At 37.7% G+C, this 15,990-nt stretch overlaps 3 protein-coding genes across 4 annotated transcripts; all 3 read right to left on the bottom strand.

Annotated features, from left to right (window-relative positions):
- Positions 1-1,796: 1,796 nt before the first annotated feature.
- Positions 1,797-6,027, bottom strand: LOC148849876 (putative prolyl 4-hydroxylase 3). 2 transcript variants are annotated; one of them, XM_088943814.1, is made up of 8 exons: positions 5,398-6,027; positions 5,204-5,291; positions 4,342-4,439; positions 4,160-4,257; positions 3,401-3,530; positions 3,117-3,304; positions 2,828-2,911; positions 1,797-2,253 (listed from the first exon to the last, which is right to left on the bottom strand). In XM_088943814.1, the coding sequence occupies exons 1-7, from the start codon at positions 5,589-5,591 to the stop codon at positions 2,838-2,840; spliced, it is 870 nt and encodes a 289-aa protein (XP_088799940.1). In that variant the 5' UTR covers positions 5,592-6,027; the 3' UTR covers positions 1,797-2,253; positions 2,828-2,837. The 2 variants fall into 2 exon arrangements, with proteins under 2 accessions (XP_088799940.1, XP_088799941.1); XM_088943815.1 differs by having other exon boundaries at positions 2,129-2,579.
- A 3,839-nt stretch (positions 6,028-9,866) lies between these two features.
- On the bottom strand, positions 9,867-11,859 carry LOC148849875 (putative prolyl 4-hydroxylase 3). The gene is made up of 7 exons (XM_088947155.1): positions 11,663-11,859; positions 11,448-11,538; positions 10,914-11,011; positions 10,732-10,829; positions 10,373-10,502; positions 10,049-10,236; positions 9,867-9,940 (listed from the first exon to the last, which is right to left on the bottom strand). The coding sequence occupies exons 1-7, from the start codon at positions 11,857-11,859 to the stop codon at positions 9,867-9,869; spliced, it is 876 nt and encodes a 291-aa protein (XP_088803281.1).
- A 1,500-nt stretch (positions 11,860-13,359) lies between these two features.
- LOC148849874 (putative prolyl 4-hydroxylase 10) lies at positions 13,360-15,622 on the bottom strand. The gene is made up of 8 exons (XM_088946101.1): positions 15,300-15,622; positions 15,119-15,203; positions 14,916-15,013; positions 14,735-14,832; positions 14,460-14,589; positions 14,158-14,345; positions 13,961-14,054; positions 13,360-13,684 (listed from the first exon to the last, which is right to left on the bottom strand). Exons 1-7 carry the CDS (start codon positions 15,560-15,562, stop codon positions 13,981-13,983), a joined length of 936 nt encoding a protein of 311 aa, XP_088802227.1. The 5' UTR covers positions 15,563-15,622; the 3' UTR covers positions 13,360-13,684; positions 13,961-13,980.
- Positions 15,623-15,990: the final 368 nt, after the last annotated feature.

Below are 15,990 nucleotides of genomic sequence, written 5' to 3'. Positions count from 1 at the left end.
TCCCTTAAAACCTCATACTTTCTAGATTTTAGATCTTAACTCAACTTTCACTATATATATATTAATCCTATGTTTCATTAGTATTTATTTGTTGATGTTTTTTTTTTTTTTTTTTGGTTCTTTTGATACAAAATTCAGAAAAACAAGTGTTAGAAATGACTATAGTTTATTGTGAGTTATCACTTACGATAAAATATAAAATAATTTTTTTTAAATATAAAATAATATTATTAAGGTTTTAGTCTTTTTGATTAGCATTAAGTGAAGTGATTATCTTAAAAGAAATACATGATACTATGTGGTGGGGGCTATACAAATATCATGCATCTAAACAAATCAATGTACGTTATATATTACATATAATATATATGACATGTACTATATAGAGTCAGGTTCGGATTGGCTAAGGGGTCCACCCTAACCCAACCCAAAGTAAAGTCAAGTTCATGAATTCAACCCTAACCCTAATCCAAACATCAACCTGGCCCAACCCAACTTTTTTGGGTTGGATTTGGGCCAACCGGCCCAAGTTGCAGCCTTAAGATCCGATCACAGTATGGCCCAATTGAGGCCCATAGATTGAGGTCCCATCAGTAAACCGTACTTGAACTTGATACTTGAGTGTGTAGTTGTGTACCTGAACCTGAACCTAGGATTTTGTAGGAGGAAGACGGGAAACTTGTCCTTTTATTTTTAAAATGTCTTGTAATTTACTTATTTCCACTTGCATTCGATTAGATTTAGCACCCAGAATTTGGTGACGGTGAGTATGAAACCAGTCAAATATATTAATTATAGACTTATACTGCACGTCCGGGGACCGGGGTATGCCCCTTATCGTAGGTCCTAAGCTCAGCTCAAGCCCATCCAGCCCATGATCACCCTTAGTAACAATTGGGATAATAACTGGCGTAAGTTTATGGATTTGATCATAATTGGATCCAATCCAGGTCCGTTGATTTTAGGCCCGTCAGGAATCAGATCCATCTACATCCAGTTGGCATATACTCTAACTCGACATGTATCTTGAAATTTACAGGAGATAAGTCATGAAATTCATATTTGTCCTTTTACATTTAAAATAAAATGTTTTGCGATTTATTTATTTTTCTAATATGAAAATTGCCGATTTCCTAATACCCGATTAACACCACCAAGCATTTGGTTCTGGTGGATCGAGTTTGAAACCGCTTGGCTAGACCCAGATCCGACAGTACTCGGAGTAGTATATGGAGAAAGTCAAGTCCCACCCCGGCCCCGATCCATTGGAATTTGGAACCACAATTTGGGAACACATCATCCGATTCTGATTTGGGTTTCTTCCTGCTAGCTGAATATTTCAATACCTAACTCATGGGCCTGGGACCGCAACCTGTGACATTTAGGGCCCGTTTGGTTCAGTCAGAATCAGAATCGGAATCAAAATGGTCTATTCCCTTCACCTGTCTGTTTCAGACTGGATTTGAAATCAGAATCAGAATGGGCAGGAATGGATTCTCATTCCTGGGGAGGGAGAGGGAATGGCCATTCCCTCATATAGGGATTAGGGAAATGCCATTCCACCTGGAATGAGAATGGGATTCTAATTCTGTCTAACCAAACATTTGGCCCATTCCAACCTTTTCCCCCAAATCAAATGACCCTTAGGCTATGTTTGGCTTGAAAGAAATGATAGGGAAAGGAAGGGAAAGAAAGTGAAACAAATATAAGGTTTGTAAAGGTTTCCTTACCTTTTCTTACATTTTCCTTCAAACCAAACATAGCCTTAATGATGAATGTAAGGTTACAAAATGTCATGACAATAAATCCACAAATTGATTACGCATTACGCATCCGCTCCAAACAGTTCAAAACAAAGTGGGCAATCGATAAACTCGCATGACAAGGACCACATTAAGCTAATGAAACACAACAACTCATTTACATCTTTTTTTTTTTTTTTTTTGGTTTTACGGTCCAGTGTTTAAGTATCAGCATCCCATTGATGACATCCTAATATTTGTGAAGATAAACTCCTCCTTTCAAGGACCCTGGCTTTTATTCTCCCGTGGTGGAAAGGGCCGATGTTTCCAAACTTGAGTTGCTAGTCAGCAGAGATATAGTAGTCTATCAAAAATTTCAAGGCATCTGGGTGGTAAAAGGTACAAGATTACATTGTAGATTTCTGTCCTCAACAAGTGGAGCTCTGCCTGGAATTCTAATGTATTAACACACTACAACAATTGCCTACATGAACAAATTCATCTTGATAACCTGCCAAAGGTAACATTGTGGAAAATGAATAATGTCATAAATGAAAGTAATAAAAAAACAAGTGGATACATGTTACATTCTACTAGAACAGTACCGAGGGGGAAAAGAAGAAAATTCATTCCTCAAGCCACACAATTTAAATAGTGATTGCAGGATAAACCATCACCCACGCTATATTAATTTAATTTGAAGTTTATAATGTATCCTGAAAAGGAGAAAAAGTTGGTTGTCCACGTTTGAGAGCAAGTACTGCCCACAGTGCTCTTCTTGCATGATACATTAGTCTATACAAACTCCATGCAGCAGTAATAGTGTTGGAGGTATGGCTGCCATTAGTAAATGAGGATTCATGAAACTTTCTTTAGCACGCAGCCTTGGTAAAAATAAAAAAGGTTATGTAGAATAATCCATCTGGACCAACTAGTAAGTTTGTTTATATCTTAGAGAAGGCAGATATCCAAAAATTAAAAGTGAAATAGGTTAAGTTGAAGGTAAAACAAGTATACTAACTACTTTTTGTGCTACAAGTGGGCAATATTTCATATTTTCTTAATGTTTGGGTACAGATAAGTACCTTGAAAAACTTAAACCTTGTATTCATTGATATGCATCCACTTTGTAGATGACCATTTATTTCCTTTGATTACTGGACAACCACCTGAGATAATTCCAAAACAAGAATTGAGCTAAAAAATTGGTTCATGTTGCAGCATTGAAACAAACTTGCTGATGCTGAAGATAAACTCATAAAAGATAACTCTGATGAGAAATTATTAACACAATTTTACACCAAATGAACCTGATTGTAATTGAAACCTAATCAAAATAGAATGCAATGATTGGGTAGCGATATATTAACTGACCATGCAAACTTGAAGGATCCAGAGTGGCATCAGGCCTCATGCTCCAGAAAAGCAATGCATCACCCATCTTTGGTTTAACAGATAATCCCTTTTTCCCACATTCGGATAACTCGTTGTACCAAGGTACAGAACTGAAATTTGCTTTGGCATTGGGGAATACTGTCTCCCCTCCTTCTTCAACGTCAGAGCTATAAAAGAAAGATGTAGAACTTTGTCACTGTATGATGCATCCCAAAATATATTCAGTCCACCAGTCACCACATGATGAGAATATGAGCTCTTACAGGTACATAAGAAGAGTTGCCATCCGCTGACCCCCATTCTTAGTGTTAAATTCATCAAGGAAGTAGTCATAATGAGGCTCATACTTCTGTCCAACTTCATAATGGAGAATTTGAAGTCCTTCCCCATGTTCTGTTAATGGCAATGCATTTAAACAGTGGATCAAGAATTGTAAACCAAGTGAAAGGTATCTGTGAAAGAAACATCTGCAAGAAAATACATGCATATGATATGTAGCTTATATGAAGAAAAACTAGTGATAAACCTAGCAGGATCAATAAAGCCATTAACAAGCTGAAGCAGATTAATAGACAGAAAAAAAAATCATTTGTTCTTTTTTTTTTTTTTTCTTTTTGGTAACTAATTCATTTGTTCCTAGAACACTCAATACAAAGAATAAACAAAAGAACTAATATTTGATACTTTTTAAATGTATGATGATGTAGGCATTGTTCAAGCAATTGGATAATGAAAAATCAAGGATTTCCATCAACAACTAGATTGAACATCTCTAGCAAAAAAAAATGAAAGCTTGAACACTGGTAATAATCATATTTATGCAAGGAGCATTATTAATATCTGAAGAAGTCCTTGCCTCATGGAACAACATCAGAAAGGACAAGGTAAAGAGAAAGGCAATTCCAGTTAGGTCAAGTTTCAAGTCTCACAAGCTTCATGATAGAGTCCCAACCATGTTTGAGCAGAGATAATGACAAGTAGAAAATTAGCAATCATACATCCAAACCACCATAATCACATACCTTCAGGTATGAAAGTATAATTTGCAATCCTTTTCTCTATGTTCCTGATGATTGCATCCTGTCCTCTCCTGAGAAAGGTTCCAGAGCTCGTACGTACCCTAAGGACCAGCAATACGTCAAATTCCTTTGTGAAAAAACAGGAAGAGGAGGGACGATTTCTGTCATATACAACAAATGCAAACCTGCTGTCTTTACTCTTTCCAGTTGTGCTATCAACAACTGTTGACTTTTCCATATGAGGCTTTGCAAGATTAATCAAGTACTCACATTCCTCCTTGGACTGCCAAAAGATTAGCCAGATTCAGATTTCTGCAACATTCTTTTTTGTAGTGACATTGAAATGAAGCAGAAGTAATATAGATCTATATACCCACAGATAAAGATACATCATCACAGGTATTATGGTTTTTATGAATCACAGATAGAATTCATGATATACCAAACTGTTAAAGCACGGTTCTTATACATAGTCATAAAAGGCTAAACATTTTGCGTCAAAATTAATAAGACAACTTTGGTAGTATAAATTATGGTTACGTTTACAAATGGAGACTTATTTGAATTTGTAACTTGGAAGAATGGCCATGAATCCACATTTCACAAGGCAGACATGGTCCAGTCACAAGAGAGACCCAGACATGGTCCACTCACAACTCCTATTATTCTGTGCTTTCTTTCGGAAGATTTTTGTTTGTAGCAGAAAAGCATAATTCACAACTATCAATTCACCCAAAACTGGATTTATTATTTACAGAATTCATACCACCTATGTTTCATTTGTTGTAGATCTATGAATCATTAGAATCTTCAATATGATCCAGAAAGAAGATGTAAAATATAATTTGCATTAATTCAGAGAACCAAATCGTCAGTACAAGTCCTAGATCGGTTAAAGAATGGTCCTCTTAAAGAATCAAATTAACTTGTAATCAGGATTCAGAAACAAAAATGCGAGACCAACAATTCTGACAACATTTTCAATTCCATCAATAGAGTGAATAGAAAAGTAAACACAAAAGAAACCATACGCTTTCAAGAACTGACCAAGAAATTATGATAAACGAACGCTCTAGGCTCCCAGGAGATAACCTCCGTCCACTGTTCCCCTCTCTCTCCGAACCCACCATCGTTTCTACAATGAAACAACAAATTGAAAAAAAAAAAGTGGCGAATCAGATCGCCACCGAATTGACAGAAGATACGACGTAATTACAGCCAGAAACAAGGCCTAGGTATACCTGTATGCACTCTTGCGGACGAATGAGCTGAGATCGTTAGCTTTCGGAGCATCATTGGTGTTAATGGGAAGAGAAAAGATTCCGAGAGCTAGGAGCACGAGGAGAACGAAAGTCAGCATGAGAAGCATAACGAGGACAAGCGTGAAAGAAGGCGATCTCTTGCTAGATGGGCGATGGTGCCTTGGTTTCGCCATTGTCGCAGGTCGATGGAACGAGCGAAACCTCAGCTATGCAATGTTAAAACCCTATTTTTGTTTTTTTTTTTTTTAAAAAAAAGACGGGAGAGAACGAGAGACGGAGACAAATCTTTAATTTTAATTTTTTCCTTTTTCTCTGCGACCACTGTGGTACGCAGAGATCTCGCTTTTATTAGCAAAGCTTAACAACGTCTGCCTTCTTAGCACCTGACCAACTCTTTCAAAGAAGAAAGAGAGGACTCTCTCTCTCTCTCTCTCTCTCTTTCTCTTACAGGATGCTTTTGTCCAACGATTTAATTTTGAAACATGAAATGTCAAATTTAGCACTTGAATGGGAAACCTCTTTGTTCTTGGTAGAGTCAAGATGAGGGGTAATTTTATAATTATGAGTGATCTTCACTGATTCTCTTTCTAATCAAATCCAGTCCAGTCCGGCCAAGGGTTGGTGAATAGTGAGGTCGATGATTATATAGAAAGAGTGAATTTTTTTTTTTGGGGAAAATTTCAGTCCAGTTTATTACTTGTTTTGGGTTTTATTTATTAATACCTTCACCTATCATTCACTACCCTATGTTTCAAGTATATAAATCATGGTTTTAAGAACTGGAAAAAAAAAGGAACCGTTTTGACCACGATTTCTAATTAAATGGTCCAATTATCTGGTCCAAACCTTGAACAAGCAATTTAGGGGTCCAAAATCATAATCAATTCTTAGGTCAATGGGTCCAACCATCTAGTCTGGCCTGATCTTCAAATCCATGGTGCAAATTATACTAAGATTTATGTGCTGGACTGAACCACAAAAACCCTTTTTTTTTTTTTATTTGGGGCAATTTCATGTTATCACCTTGTACTTTGGGGATTGTATCACTTATTCATCCTGATTTTTTTTATTTGTAGCAAAAACCCCTTAAGCTCTCAGATTTCAACACTTTACTCCTTTCTTTTAATTGGATAATCTGTATTAATAATAGAGAATGCTAATTTACTAAAATGCCTTTTCCATATTTGTATGGACAGAATGATAAAATTGGTTGGGCAAACCAACTGATCTCACATTTATTCACAATGTATTGATGATTAATTAGTGCACTACTTGGGTTATTTGACTATGAAAAAGAAGAAGAAAGTAAATATACATTAGTTCCTAATGTAAGAGAAAGGGCAAAATGGTTAAACGAATTAAGAAAAAGGCTGATTTAAGGATTTAAAAATGTTTAACAAGTATATGATCAAATGATAATCTTTCTCCTTCGAAGTCAACCAAGGAATGTTACGAGAGAGGGCAAAATATTGGAATATGAGAAAGTTAAGGGGGTTAAGTATCACCACCCCTAAAGATGAGCGAATGCCCCTTTTTTCTGCAATTTTGGTTGGACGTTTTATACCCCCTTATCTAAGCATCCGACAGGCATAAAGAAGACATATATGGCATTTACTTTCACTTCAGCTCATGAATTTGAATTATAAATAATTTTGTTTTAGAAATACTGTTATATGCAAATGTATGTACAAATTTACTAGTGTTTTAACAAAATGGGAAACACTTAAAAGGTTGGAGTGTCGTGGTAAGTGGGCTGACTGGACTCTAATCCCCTCCTTATCCTAGTCAAAGTCTGAAATCTCTCTGTTAGGCTGGCAAGCTACCGCCCACTGATAATCTATTAATTGATGGGAAGAAGGAAGAAGAAGAACAGAAAGACGATAAAGATAGAAAGAAAAAATATAAGTCAAAGGGATTTTAATATGAAAAACAGATATAAAGACAAACGATCCAAGAATCTAATCACTTTACACCAAAACCAGCATCCAATTATGAATTATACAATGGACTACAAGTAGTCTGAACCATGAAGCCCAGAAAAGGTGGTTTGGTTAAAAGGGACCCATCTGGCTGATGAACTAAAGCTCCGAGCAGAGGCGTTTGAATTGAATTAAGAAGTCTGAATATGCAGCGTCCATTATTTCCCATTATTGATGACAACTCTTCAATGTCATTCTTTAATTAGAGGAGTACATGTTTAATAAATCAGTTTCTTGCACATGCATGTCCAGCTCCTTCAATGAAAATAATAGATTAATAGTATCATGGCAGATGCAACTATATTGTTTTAAAAAGCAAATTAATTGACACTTATCAGAAGATGATTATATCATATGGTATTGGGTAAGGTTTCAAAGTAAATATTCCCACTATTTGTATAGGTTTCCCTAGCTACCTTTTCTTTCGATCCAAATACAGCCAAAATGATAACTTATCTTTCTCATGGTTTTTTATATATATATATATATATATATATATATATATATATATAAAATATTTGATCTATTATAATCTATATGAAATAAATCTTGGTTTCTCTTTGCTCTTTGTTCAATTTCAGGAATTGATCCAATCCTGCATACATGAAGAAAGCTATGGAGAAAGGACATTAGGGTTTTGGGGTTTGAGTGTGCTGATGATATAGAGGGTATTTGATCAATACAAATTTGCACGGGAAAGATTTTTTCTCCCTCAAATATTATGAAATGTTTTAGAATTGATTGATACAAATTTCTATTTTTACTTGTTATCAAATTTAACATTTCAATCATAAATGGTGATGGTTAGTACTCTATATGATGTAATAATATACATATTTACCACAAATTTGTATCATCTTGTGTCAAAAGAACAGTCAAACGGTTTCAAAGAAAAGCAAAAGTAATTAAAAAGAGGATAGACTCTTTTGATAAAAGCGAAAATGTTAGATGCATAGACGCACTATATGAAGAGCAAAATCGGTTGATTTGGAGTGAAATGAACATAGAAATCAGAATCCATTAATAATGCACTTAAAGTTAAGAGAAGACGTAGTACATAATAATATATTTTTATGATGAATTAATTAATAACAATAAATTAATAATGGACGAGGTCAACCAACAACCATTGTGTTCCAGAAGCAAACATCATTAAATAGAATGATAATGGAAGAACGTGAAGCTAAGCTGACAAAAGTTGCAGGAATCAGTGGTGTGAATTTGAAGTAAGCTCCATCCCATCATCCATGGGTCGTGCGGGAAAGTGGAACATTATTCCTCTCCATTCCACCACGACCACGAGCCAAATGGCTAACACATTCAGCCTTCACTGCTGCCATCTCCCTCCTCAATCCTTCACTATCCATACATTTATGTTGTGTACGGGTTTACTTATTTACTAATTGCATCTCATGGTTGCGAATTAATATTCAGGTCATGCAATTTGCAGTGCTCAAAGGAATGAAATGAAACCCATTTCTTTTCTTTTATTCTTTTTCAATTTGTTAATGAAGTTGCATTTGGCTGCACATAAAATGAACAAAATCCCATTCTTTTTTAATATCTTGTTTAATTTCCACGGCCATTTTACTTGCAATCAAAAACTATAAATTTGCATTATTTCTCTAGGAATTATTTGTTTTCTTTCATTTGACATGCAGCTGCAATCAATTGGAGCTATGAAGCCCATTAATTTAATTTAATTATGGTTGGATGTGTGTGAGCACTCTATATATAGACTGACATATTGGATATAACATACTATATGTTGAGTTTCAATTACGACAATAGGTTTTTAGGCCCAAGAAAGAGTGAATTCTAATATACTTGTTATATTACATTATGGTTGCCGCCTGATAAATTCATTTATCAAACCTGCAAAAAAATGTTAATATTAGTAAGGAAAGATAATCAAATGTTATAACTATAAATAAACAATTTCGAGTATGATATGGAAAAGAAATGATATCCGAAAAACAATTAATGACCAATAAACTAAAACTATAATTGTAGTAACAAATAAGATGTTATTTATCAAAACTCATGGATAGGTTTGGATTGATCAAAATTGAAAATTCTTAATTTCCATATCATATCTTTTTCACATCATAGATTTTTCCCTACTTCGCAACAATCCTGTTACCGCAATAAGTAGAATCAGAGATCTACTCACAAGTGGCGATTGTTTTTACACATGTCCAAGTAAAGGGTGTTTATGTTTTCAGTTGGGGATTGTTTTTGGTAACCACACGACCTTTAAGGGACACGTGTAAATGTAGTAATGACATATTGGATATAACATACAAATCCATGCATCCATCTGTTGTGTTGTTATGGGAATTACAGGCATCAGTATCTCGTTAGTAGACCGAATGCAAGAGAAAGCCAGAGGTGATACAAGCTAATATTGATGTGGAAGGGTAAGTACGTACGTACCTTTAATTACAAGGGTACACGTAGGTAACACAGTTAGACCTTGTATTCATTAACATGCATCCACTTAGCGCATGACCACTTGGTTCCCTTGATAACAGGGCAAGCACCTGGAGAGATAGGTGATGAAAAGCTCTCAACGCTAGATCGATCGATTTATGTATTGGTACGTAATTAATTAAACTGAGAATATATATAGAGATTGAATGGCCACTGACCATGCAAACTCAAAGGATCCAGAGTGGCATCAGGCTTCATGCTCCAGAAAAGAATTGCATCCCCCATCTTGGGTTTAACAGACAGCCCCCTTTTTCCACATGCAGATAATTCGTTCCACCAGGGTACAGCACTTATATTTCCCTTGGCATTTGGAAATACCGTCTCCCCTCCTTCTTCAACATCAGAGCTGCATGTATCAGCAGTTAGTTTTTTTTTTTTTTTTTTTTTTTAAGTCGCATGATGGGTCATGCATCAAGTTGGAATATTTCGCTACCCAGAGACAGATCTAGGGATTATTAGATATATTAGAGTACTACTCTTACAGGTACATAAGTAAGGTGGCCATCCGGTTACCCCCATTCTTAGTGTTCAATTCATCGATGAAGTAGTCGAAGTGAGGCTCATACTTCTGCCCCAGTTCGTATCTCAGAATTTGAAGTCCTTCCCCGTGTTCTGTCAATTAAATTAATCCAAACCACACGATATTGAAAGGGTTTTATAATGTAACACAAGAGACTGAACACGTTCACTGGACCGGATGGTTGAACCATTCAGACGGTCAACCGGGTCAATTCGAAATGAAACTAAACTATGAAATGAAAGGCTTGGAGAAAATATTATGGGAAGTGGGAACCAACCACTACCCAGTGCAGTAACAACTAACAACTAGCGCAGCGCATACCTACGGGTATGAAACTGAAGTCTGCGATCCTTTTCTCGATGCTCCTCACGACTTTATCTTGTCCTCTGTTCAGAAACATTCCAAAGCTCGTGCGGACGCTGAGGATCAACTCATGGGTCAGGACTCGGGAGTCGAGAGAGAGAGAGAGAGAGAGAGAGAGAGAGAGAGGAAATAAATTAAACCTGCTATCCATACTCTTGCCGGTATTGCTATCCACCACTGATGACTTGGCCAAGTAAGGCTTCGCAAGACTAATCAAGTACTCACATTCCTCCTTAGACTGTTCAGCAAAGTAAACCACATTCAGTACCTAGGGCCTTATGGGTTGTGGCTTCTTTAAATCCCAATTATAAAGATAGTCTCTCCTGCTTGTGTTGAATATGTTATACTCCATATTGGAGACTAATGGGCTTCGGGCCGGGTCCATTAGAATTTTAAGCCAAGCCCGAGCCCGCCCATGAACAGTATAGAATAGAGAATTTACATACAGGACCACCCTGAAAAGTGTAAAGTGGACAGGCGTTTTTGTAATTCCTCAATCCTTATCAAATAAACACACACATATCACACAAATACATACTCCAGTGCCCGTCTACCCACTTTACAGGCGTAGACCAGAGAGATCATGCATGTACGTACAAGATACGTATATGGTTATGAACGTAGAAAATACGTATAGATTAAAGAGCTCTTCCTCGTCAAAAAGCGAAGCTTACCAGGAAATTGTGATAAAGGGTTGCTCTGGGCTCCCATGAGATAACTTCCGTCCACTGCAACCCTCTCTCTCCGAGTCCGACACCATCATTTCTGAATATTGCAGATTGCGATGACGATTGAACGAACAAATGGAGACAAAATGTACGACTTTATTGATTAAAAAAAAAAAAAAAAAGCAGATGCAGCAGCAGCTAGCGATTGAAAACCTGCTTACATTAATTCTACAGTGTCGTGGACGAACGAACTGATTTCCTTTGCTTTAGGGGGATCATTTCTGCTGACTGGAGGAGAGAAGAATCCGAGAACAACAAGCATGACAAGAACGAATAACAGCATTAGAAGCATAGCAGAAACAAGCGTGAACGACGACGATTTCCTGCCGAGCACCCGATTCCTTGCTGTTTTCGCCATCGCTGCAGTAGCTTGATCCAACGATCAAAATCTCAGTAAACTATTCGAAAGCATTATTTTTCGAAGAAGAGAGATACAGATTACAGAAGATATTTATAATATTCCTTCTTTGTGTCTAAGGTATCGATCGAAGAATTCGCGTTTATTGGCGAAACCAAAAAAAGCCTGTGTATCACCAGTGACAACCATAACAACGGATCGAGTGCTCCAAAATTCCAAGTGCTGATCTTCTGCTATATAATTATATATATGTTAGTTCCATGAGTCAACGGTAGCTAGGGGGGCCCGTACGTAGTTTTTGGTAGCTGGATTTGATTTTACTGGTTCTTGGAGTTGGAGCTTCTAGTCCAGCGGCACCAGCCCAAGGTTTGCTGCCGCGGTGTTTCTAAGTTTTTGTATACATGTGCCCGTTTGATAAAAAGCTGAGGTAGCTGAAAGTGAATTATTTAATGGCTGAATCGCATGTTGGGTTAGTTATTATATCCTGATTATTAAGTCATTCAGTTCAGCTGCTTCAACCCTTATCAAACGGCCTCCTAAACCGGAAGGATAAAAGTCAATTTTGAGCCGTAGCAAACGGTTTGTGCTCTTTCCGTTGTATAGGAAAGGATTTGACAGGTGGAGTTTCAATTCTTAAAGCAGGTATCTCCTCCATCAACATTGGCTGAATTCATGTTGGGCAGGGATAGAAACGCACAAAATATATAGTTTCACCAAAATTTGGATTGAAGGTGACTCAAAAGATGGTAATGGACTGCCTCCGCAATAGTGATCCCCCATCTTAGAAATGCTCATCCTTGATTTCAAGAATACAGAAGCATAGGGGAAAGCAGATCATTACGTATGGCAGCTCAATCTCATCAGTGGAGAGAAAAACCGAGCTGCGGATTGGCTGGCAAATTTGAGCCATTTAGATTTTTAGAGAAACAAACGCCCATTTTCAACTTTGTTACGTTAGGTTTTTCTTCCTTCTGTTAAAAAAAAAACAACGGAAGGAGGTCTTATTGACTTCCTGACTGACTGTAGGGGCAACTAGTCTAGTGGACTACCCCGCTTCACATGTAATATGATTAGTATTTTAGGCGAGCAGAGGCTGTTCTGCTCACCTTTGGCTTGGATGCCCTTTCCTCTATTTGAAAATTGAAAGCAGGGCCAATTTTATCCATTAGCGAGTCGGCGTTTCTGAATTTTGATCTGTTCTTGTTAAGTAACATCGTTACGACGGAATCACACATCTCCGCCCCACAGCACATCGCCGCCGTGTACTGGGAACATCTCCCGATGATAGTACGAGTAAAGCCTCGGATTCGTATGTTGAAAAGGTGCAATGAGAATATTCTCACTAAAGGTTATTCACCCAGAAATCGATTGTCCCATATAGACACCAAGATCAAGAGCAGAGGAATTAAATGCATCCAAAGTAGGGACAGGCGTTGTCTCATGCCGGTCGAAAGTTTATGAAACTAAATAAGCTTAGTGGGATAACATAGAAAAAGCTAATGAAACAATCAATTTGATGAATTTCCATTTAAAATTTTTCTTTTGGTATTACAGTTGGGCATTGAAATATAGCGTAACCATTCCATCTTTCTAGTTTCCTAAGAAAACGTAAATTTGGTGCGCAGATTAACTCCTCGTAAAGGAAGCCCAGTTTTTATTCCTCTGGTGGTGGAAGGCTGATACCTCCTAATCTGAATAGCTAATCTATCAAATTTCTGAAGGAGTCTGGGTCGTACAAGCATACATCATAGATTTCTCATCCGAAGAAGAGTCAGCTTGGAATTCTAACACATTTATACAGTCTACAATGAATCATCCGGATAACCTGACAAAAGAAAATAGTTAATAATAATCAGAGGTGGACGAAAAATGTTATATATCAAATTCATGGAAAATTTTTCCAACTTCTGTTTCTGCAACAGGTAGGGATGAATATAAGATATAAACCCTTGGGAAAGCATTTCGAGTAGTCTAATTTGTCCTAAAAGTTAAATTATGCTTTTAATTAGAAAATAGAAATATCAAGCATCAATTGTTGAATGAAGGTGATCCGATTCATCACTCATCAGTCACAGCAACCCTTAAGAGCATAGAAGCGTACCTTCAGCGCAACTGTTTAGCTCAGACCTGGTACTCGTTGACACGCATCCACTTGGCACATGACCACTTAGTTCCTTTGATAACAGGGCAAGCACCTGAGAACAATCACACAAGAAAAATAAAAGCTCAGAGAAATGGCTAATGTTGGATGAAATGTTCAACAGAAACTGAGAGATGAAGAAGATCGAAATGGCTAACCATGCAAACTTGAAGGATCCAGAGTGGCATCAGGCTTCATGCTCCAGAAAAGAATTGCATCACCCATCTTGGGTTTAACAGAGAGGCCCTTCTTTGCACATTCAGATAATTCATACCACCAAGGAACTGCACTAATGTTTCCCTTGGCATCGGGAAATACCGTCTCCCCTCCTTCTTCAACGTCAGAACTGTAGTACAATCAAGAGCAAAAGGAAGCAAACAACCAAGTCAGTCTACATATATAAGACGACGCACCCTCTGAATTTTCGAATTGCAATACATGAAGGAAGGGGAGTTCTTACAGGTACATAAGAACAGTGGCCATCCGTTGGCCCCCATTCTTAGTGTTGAATTCATCCAGGAAATAGTCGAAATGGGGCTCGTACATCTGACCAAGCTCATAACGGAGCACATGAAGTCCTTCCCCATGCTCTGTGAATTTCATCGTTTGTCTTAATCAGTACAAATATATCAAATGATTGTGCATCGGGAATTAAATTCTTCGTTCACCAAAATACAATTCGAAGGCTTGCAGTTGCAGAATTTTTTTTCTCCCAAAAACGATCTGGGCACATACCTACAGGAATGAATGTGGATTTTGCGATCCTCTCCTCTATGCTTCTAACGATTTTATCGTGCCCTCTCGTGAGAAATGTCCCAGAGCTTGTGCGTACCCTGTGTAAAAAGCTTTGTCAAGTTCCATCTCAATGTGTGGGTGGATGGGAGTGGGAGAGAGAGAGAGAGAGAGAGAGGCTAACCCGCTATCAACACTCTTCCCGGTCGTGCTATCGACAACTTCTGATTTCTCCATACGAGGCTTCGCAAGACCAATCAGGTATTCACATTCCTCCCTAGACTGCACAACGGAGTGGCCCAGAATCAGATTTTCTGTGACTAAAACCAGGCATAAACCAAAGAAAATACGTACCATGGGATGCCTTTACAAACCTCCCGTGCTTACCAGGAAATTATGAAAAACGGCTGCTCTAGGCTCCCAGGAGATAACTTCCGTCCATTGCTGCTCTTTCTCTCCCAACCCATCGAAACTGCAGAAGAAAATCGTCAAATTGAATTCACAGACGACCCAGATGACTAAGGTTCGTTAAAAAACAGATTCAAGCAAGGCAAAAACCCACACACACCTCTTAACGGTCTTGTGAAGGAAAGAAGTGATATCTTTAGCACTCGGGGTGCCTTTGGTGTGGACCTGATGGGAGAAGATTACGAAAGCGACAAGAAGGATGAGAACGAATAACAGCATCAAAAGCAGAGCAGGGACATGCTTGGACCTTGAGGGCGAAGGCTTCTTCGTATTATGCGTCCGAGAATGCTTTGGTTTCTTCGACGCCATTGTCGCAGGATCGGGACTAGTCGCAGCTCGATCTATCGAGCGTGACCTAAACATGATTGGCAAACAAAGACAGATAAGCGTTTTAGTTTGAATTGATCCAGTGCTGTCCTGCGATAGCAAACAACTCCCATGTTAATATATAATGTTTAGTGAGATCTTTCTCCGTCAAATGAAATGACAAATAAAACCCTGAGGATGTTAGGAGAAGTGGAGTGGTGAGTCAATGCGAGGAGGGTATTTACATGTCAGTAGATTTTGATTTTGATGACTCTTCGCGCTGTGCTCCAGCGGCTGCGGCCCCAGGTTTGATAAAAAGCGGTGTTTCAAAACCGTGTAGAAATCCAGGTGTCCCATCCAGGAAAGTCTATATTTCTATTCTATTTCTTATGATAAATAATTATTTGGGATGGTAGACTGTATTCTCTCAGAAATATAAAATTACAGTCACCTTCTACTCATATTCACTCGAATTTTCTACGGAG

Source organism: Nelumbo lutea, chromosome 5, assembly GCF_056320005.1.
Source record: "Nelumbo lutea isolate HS-2025 chromosome 5, American lotus-T2T, whole genome shotgun sequence".
Classification (NCBI taxonomy): domain Eukaryota; kingdom Viridiplantae; phylum Streptophyta; class Magnoliopsida; order Proteales; family Nelumbonaceae; genus Nelumbo; species Nelumbo lutea.
This window is presented reverse-complemented; position numbering and strand designations above follow the sequence as displayed.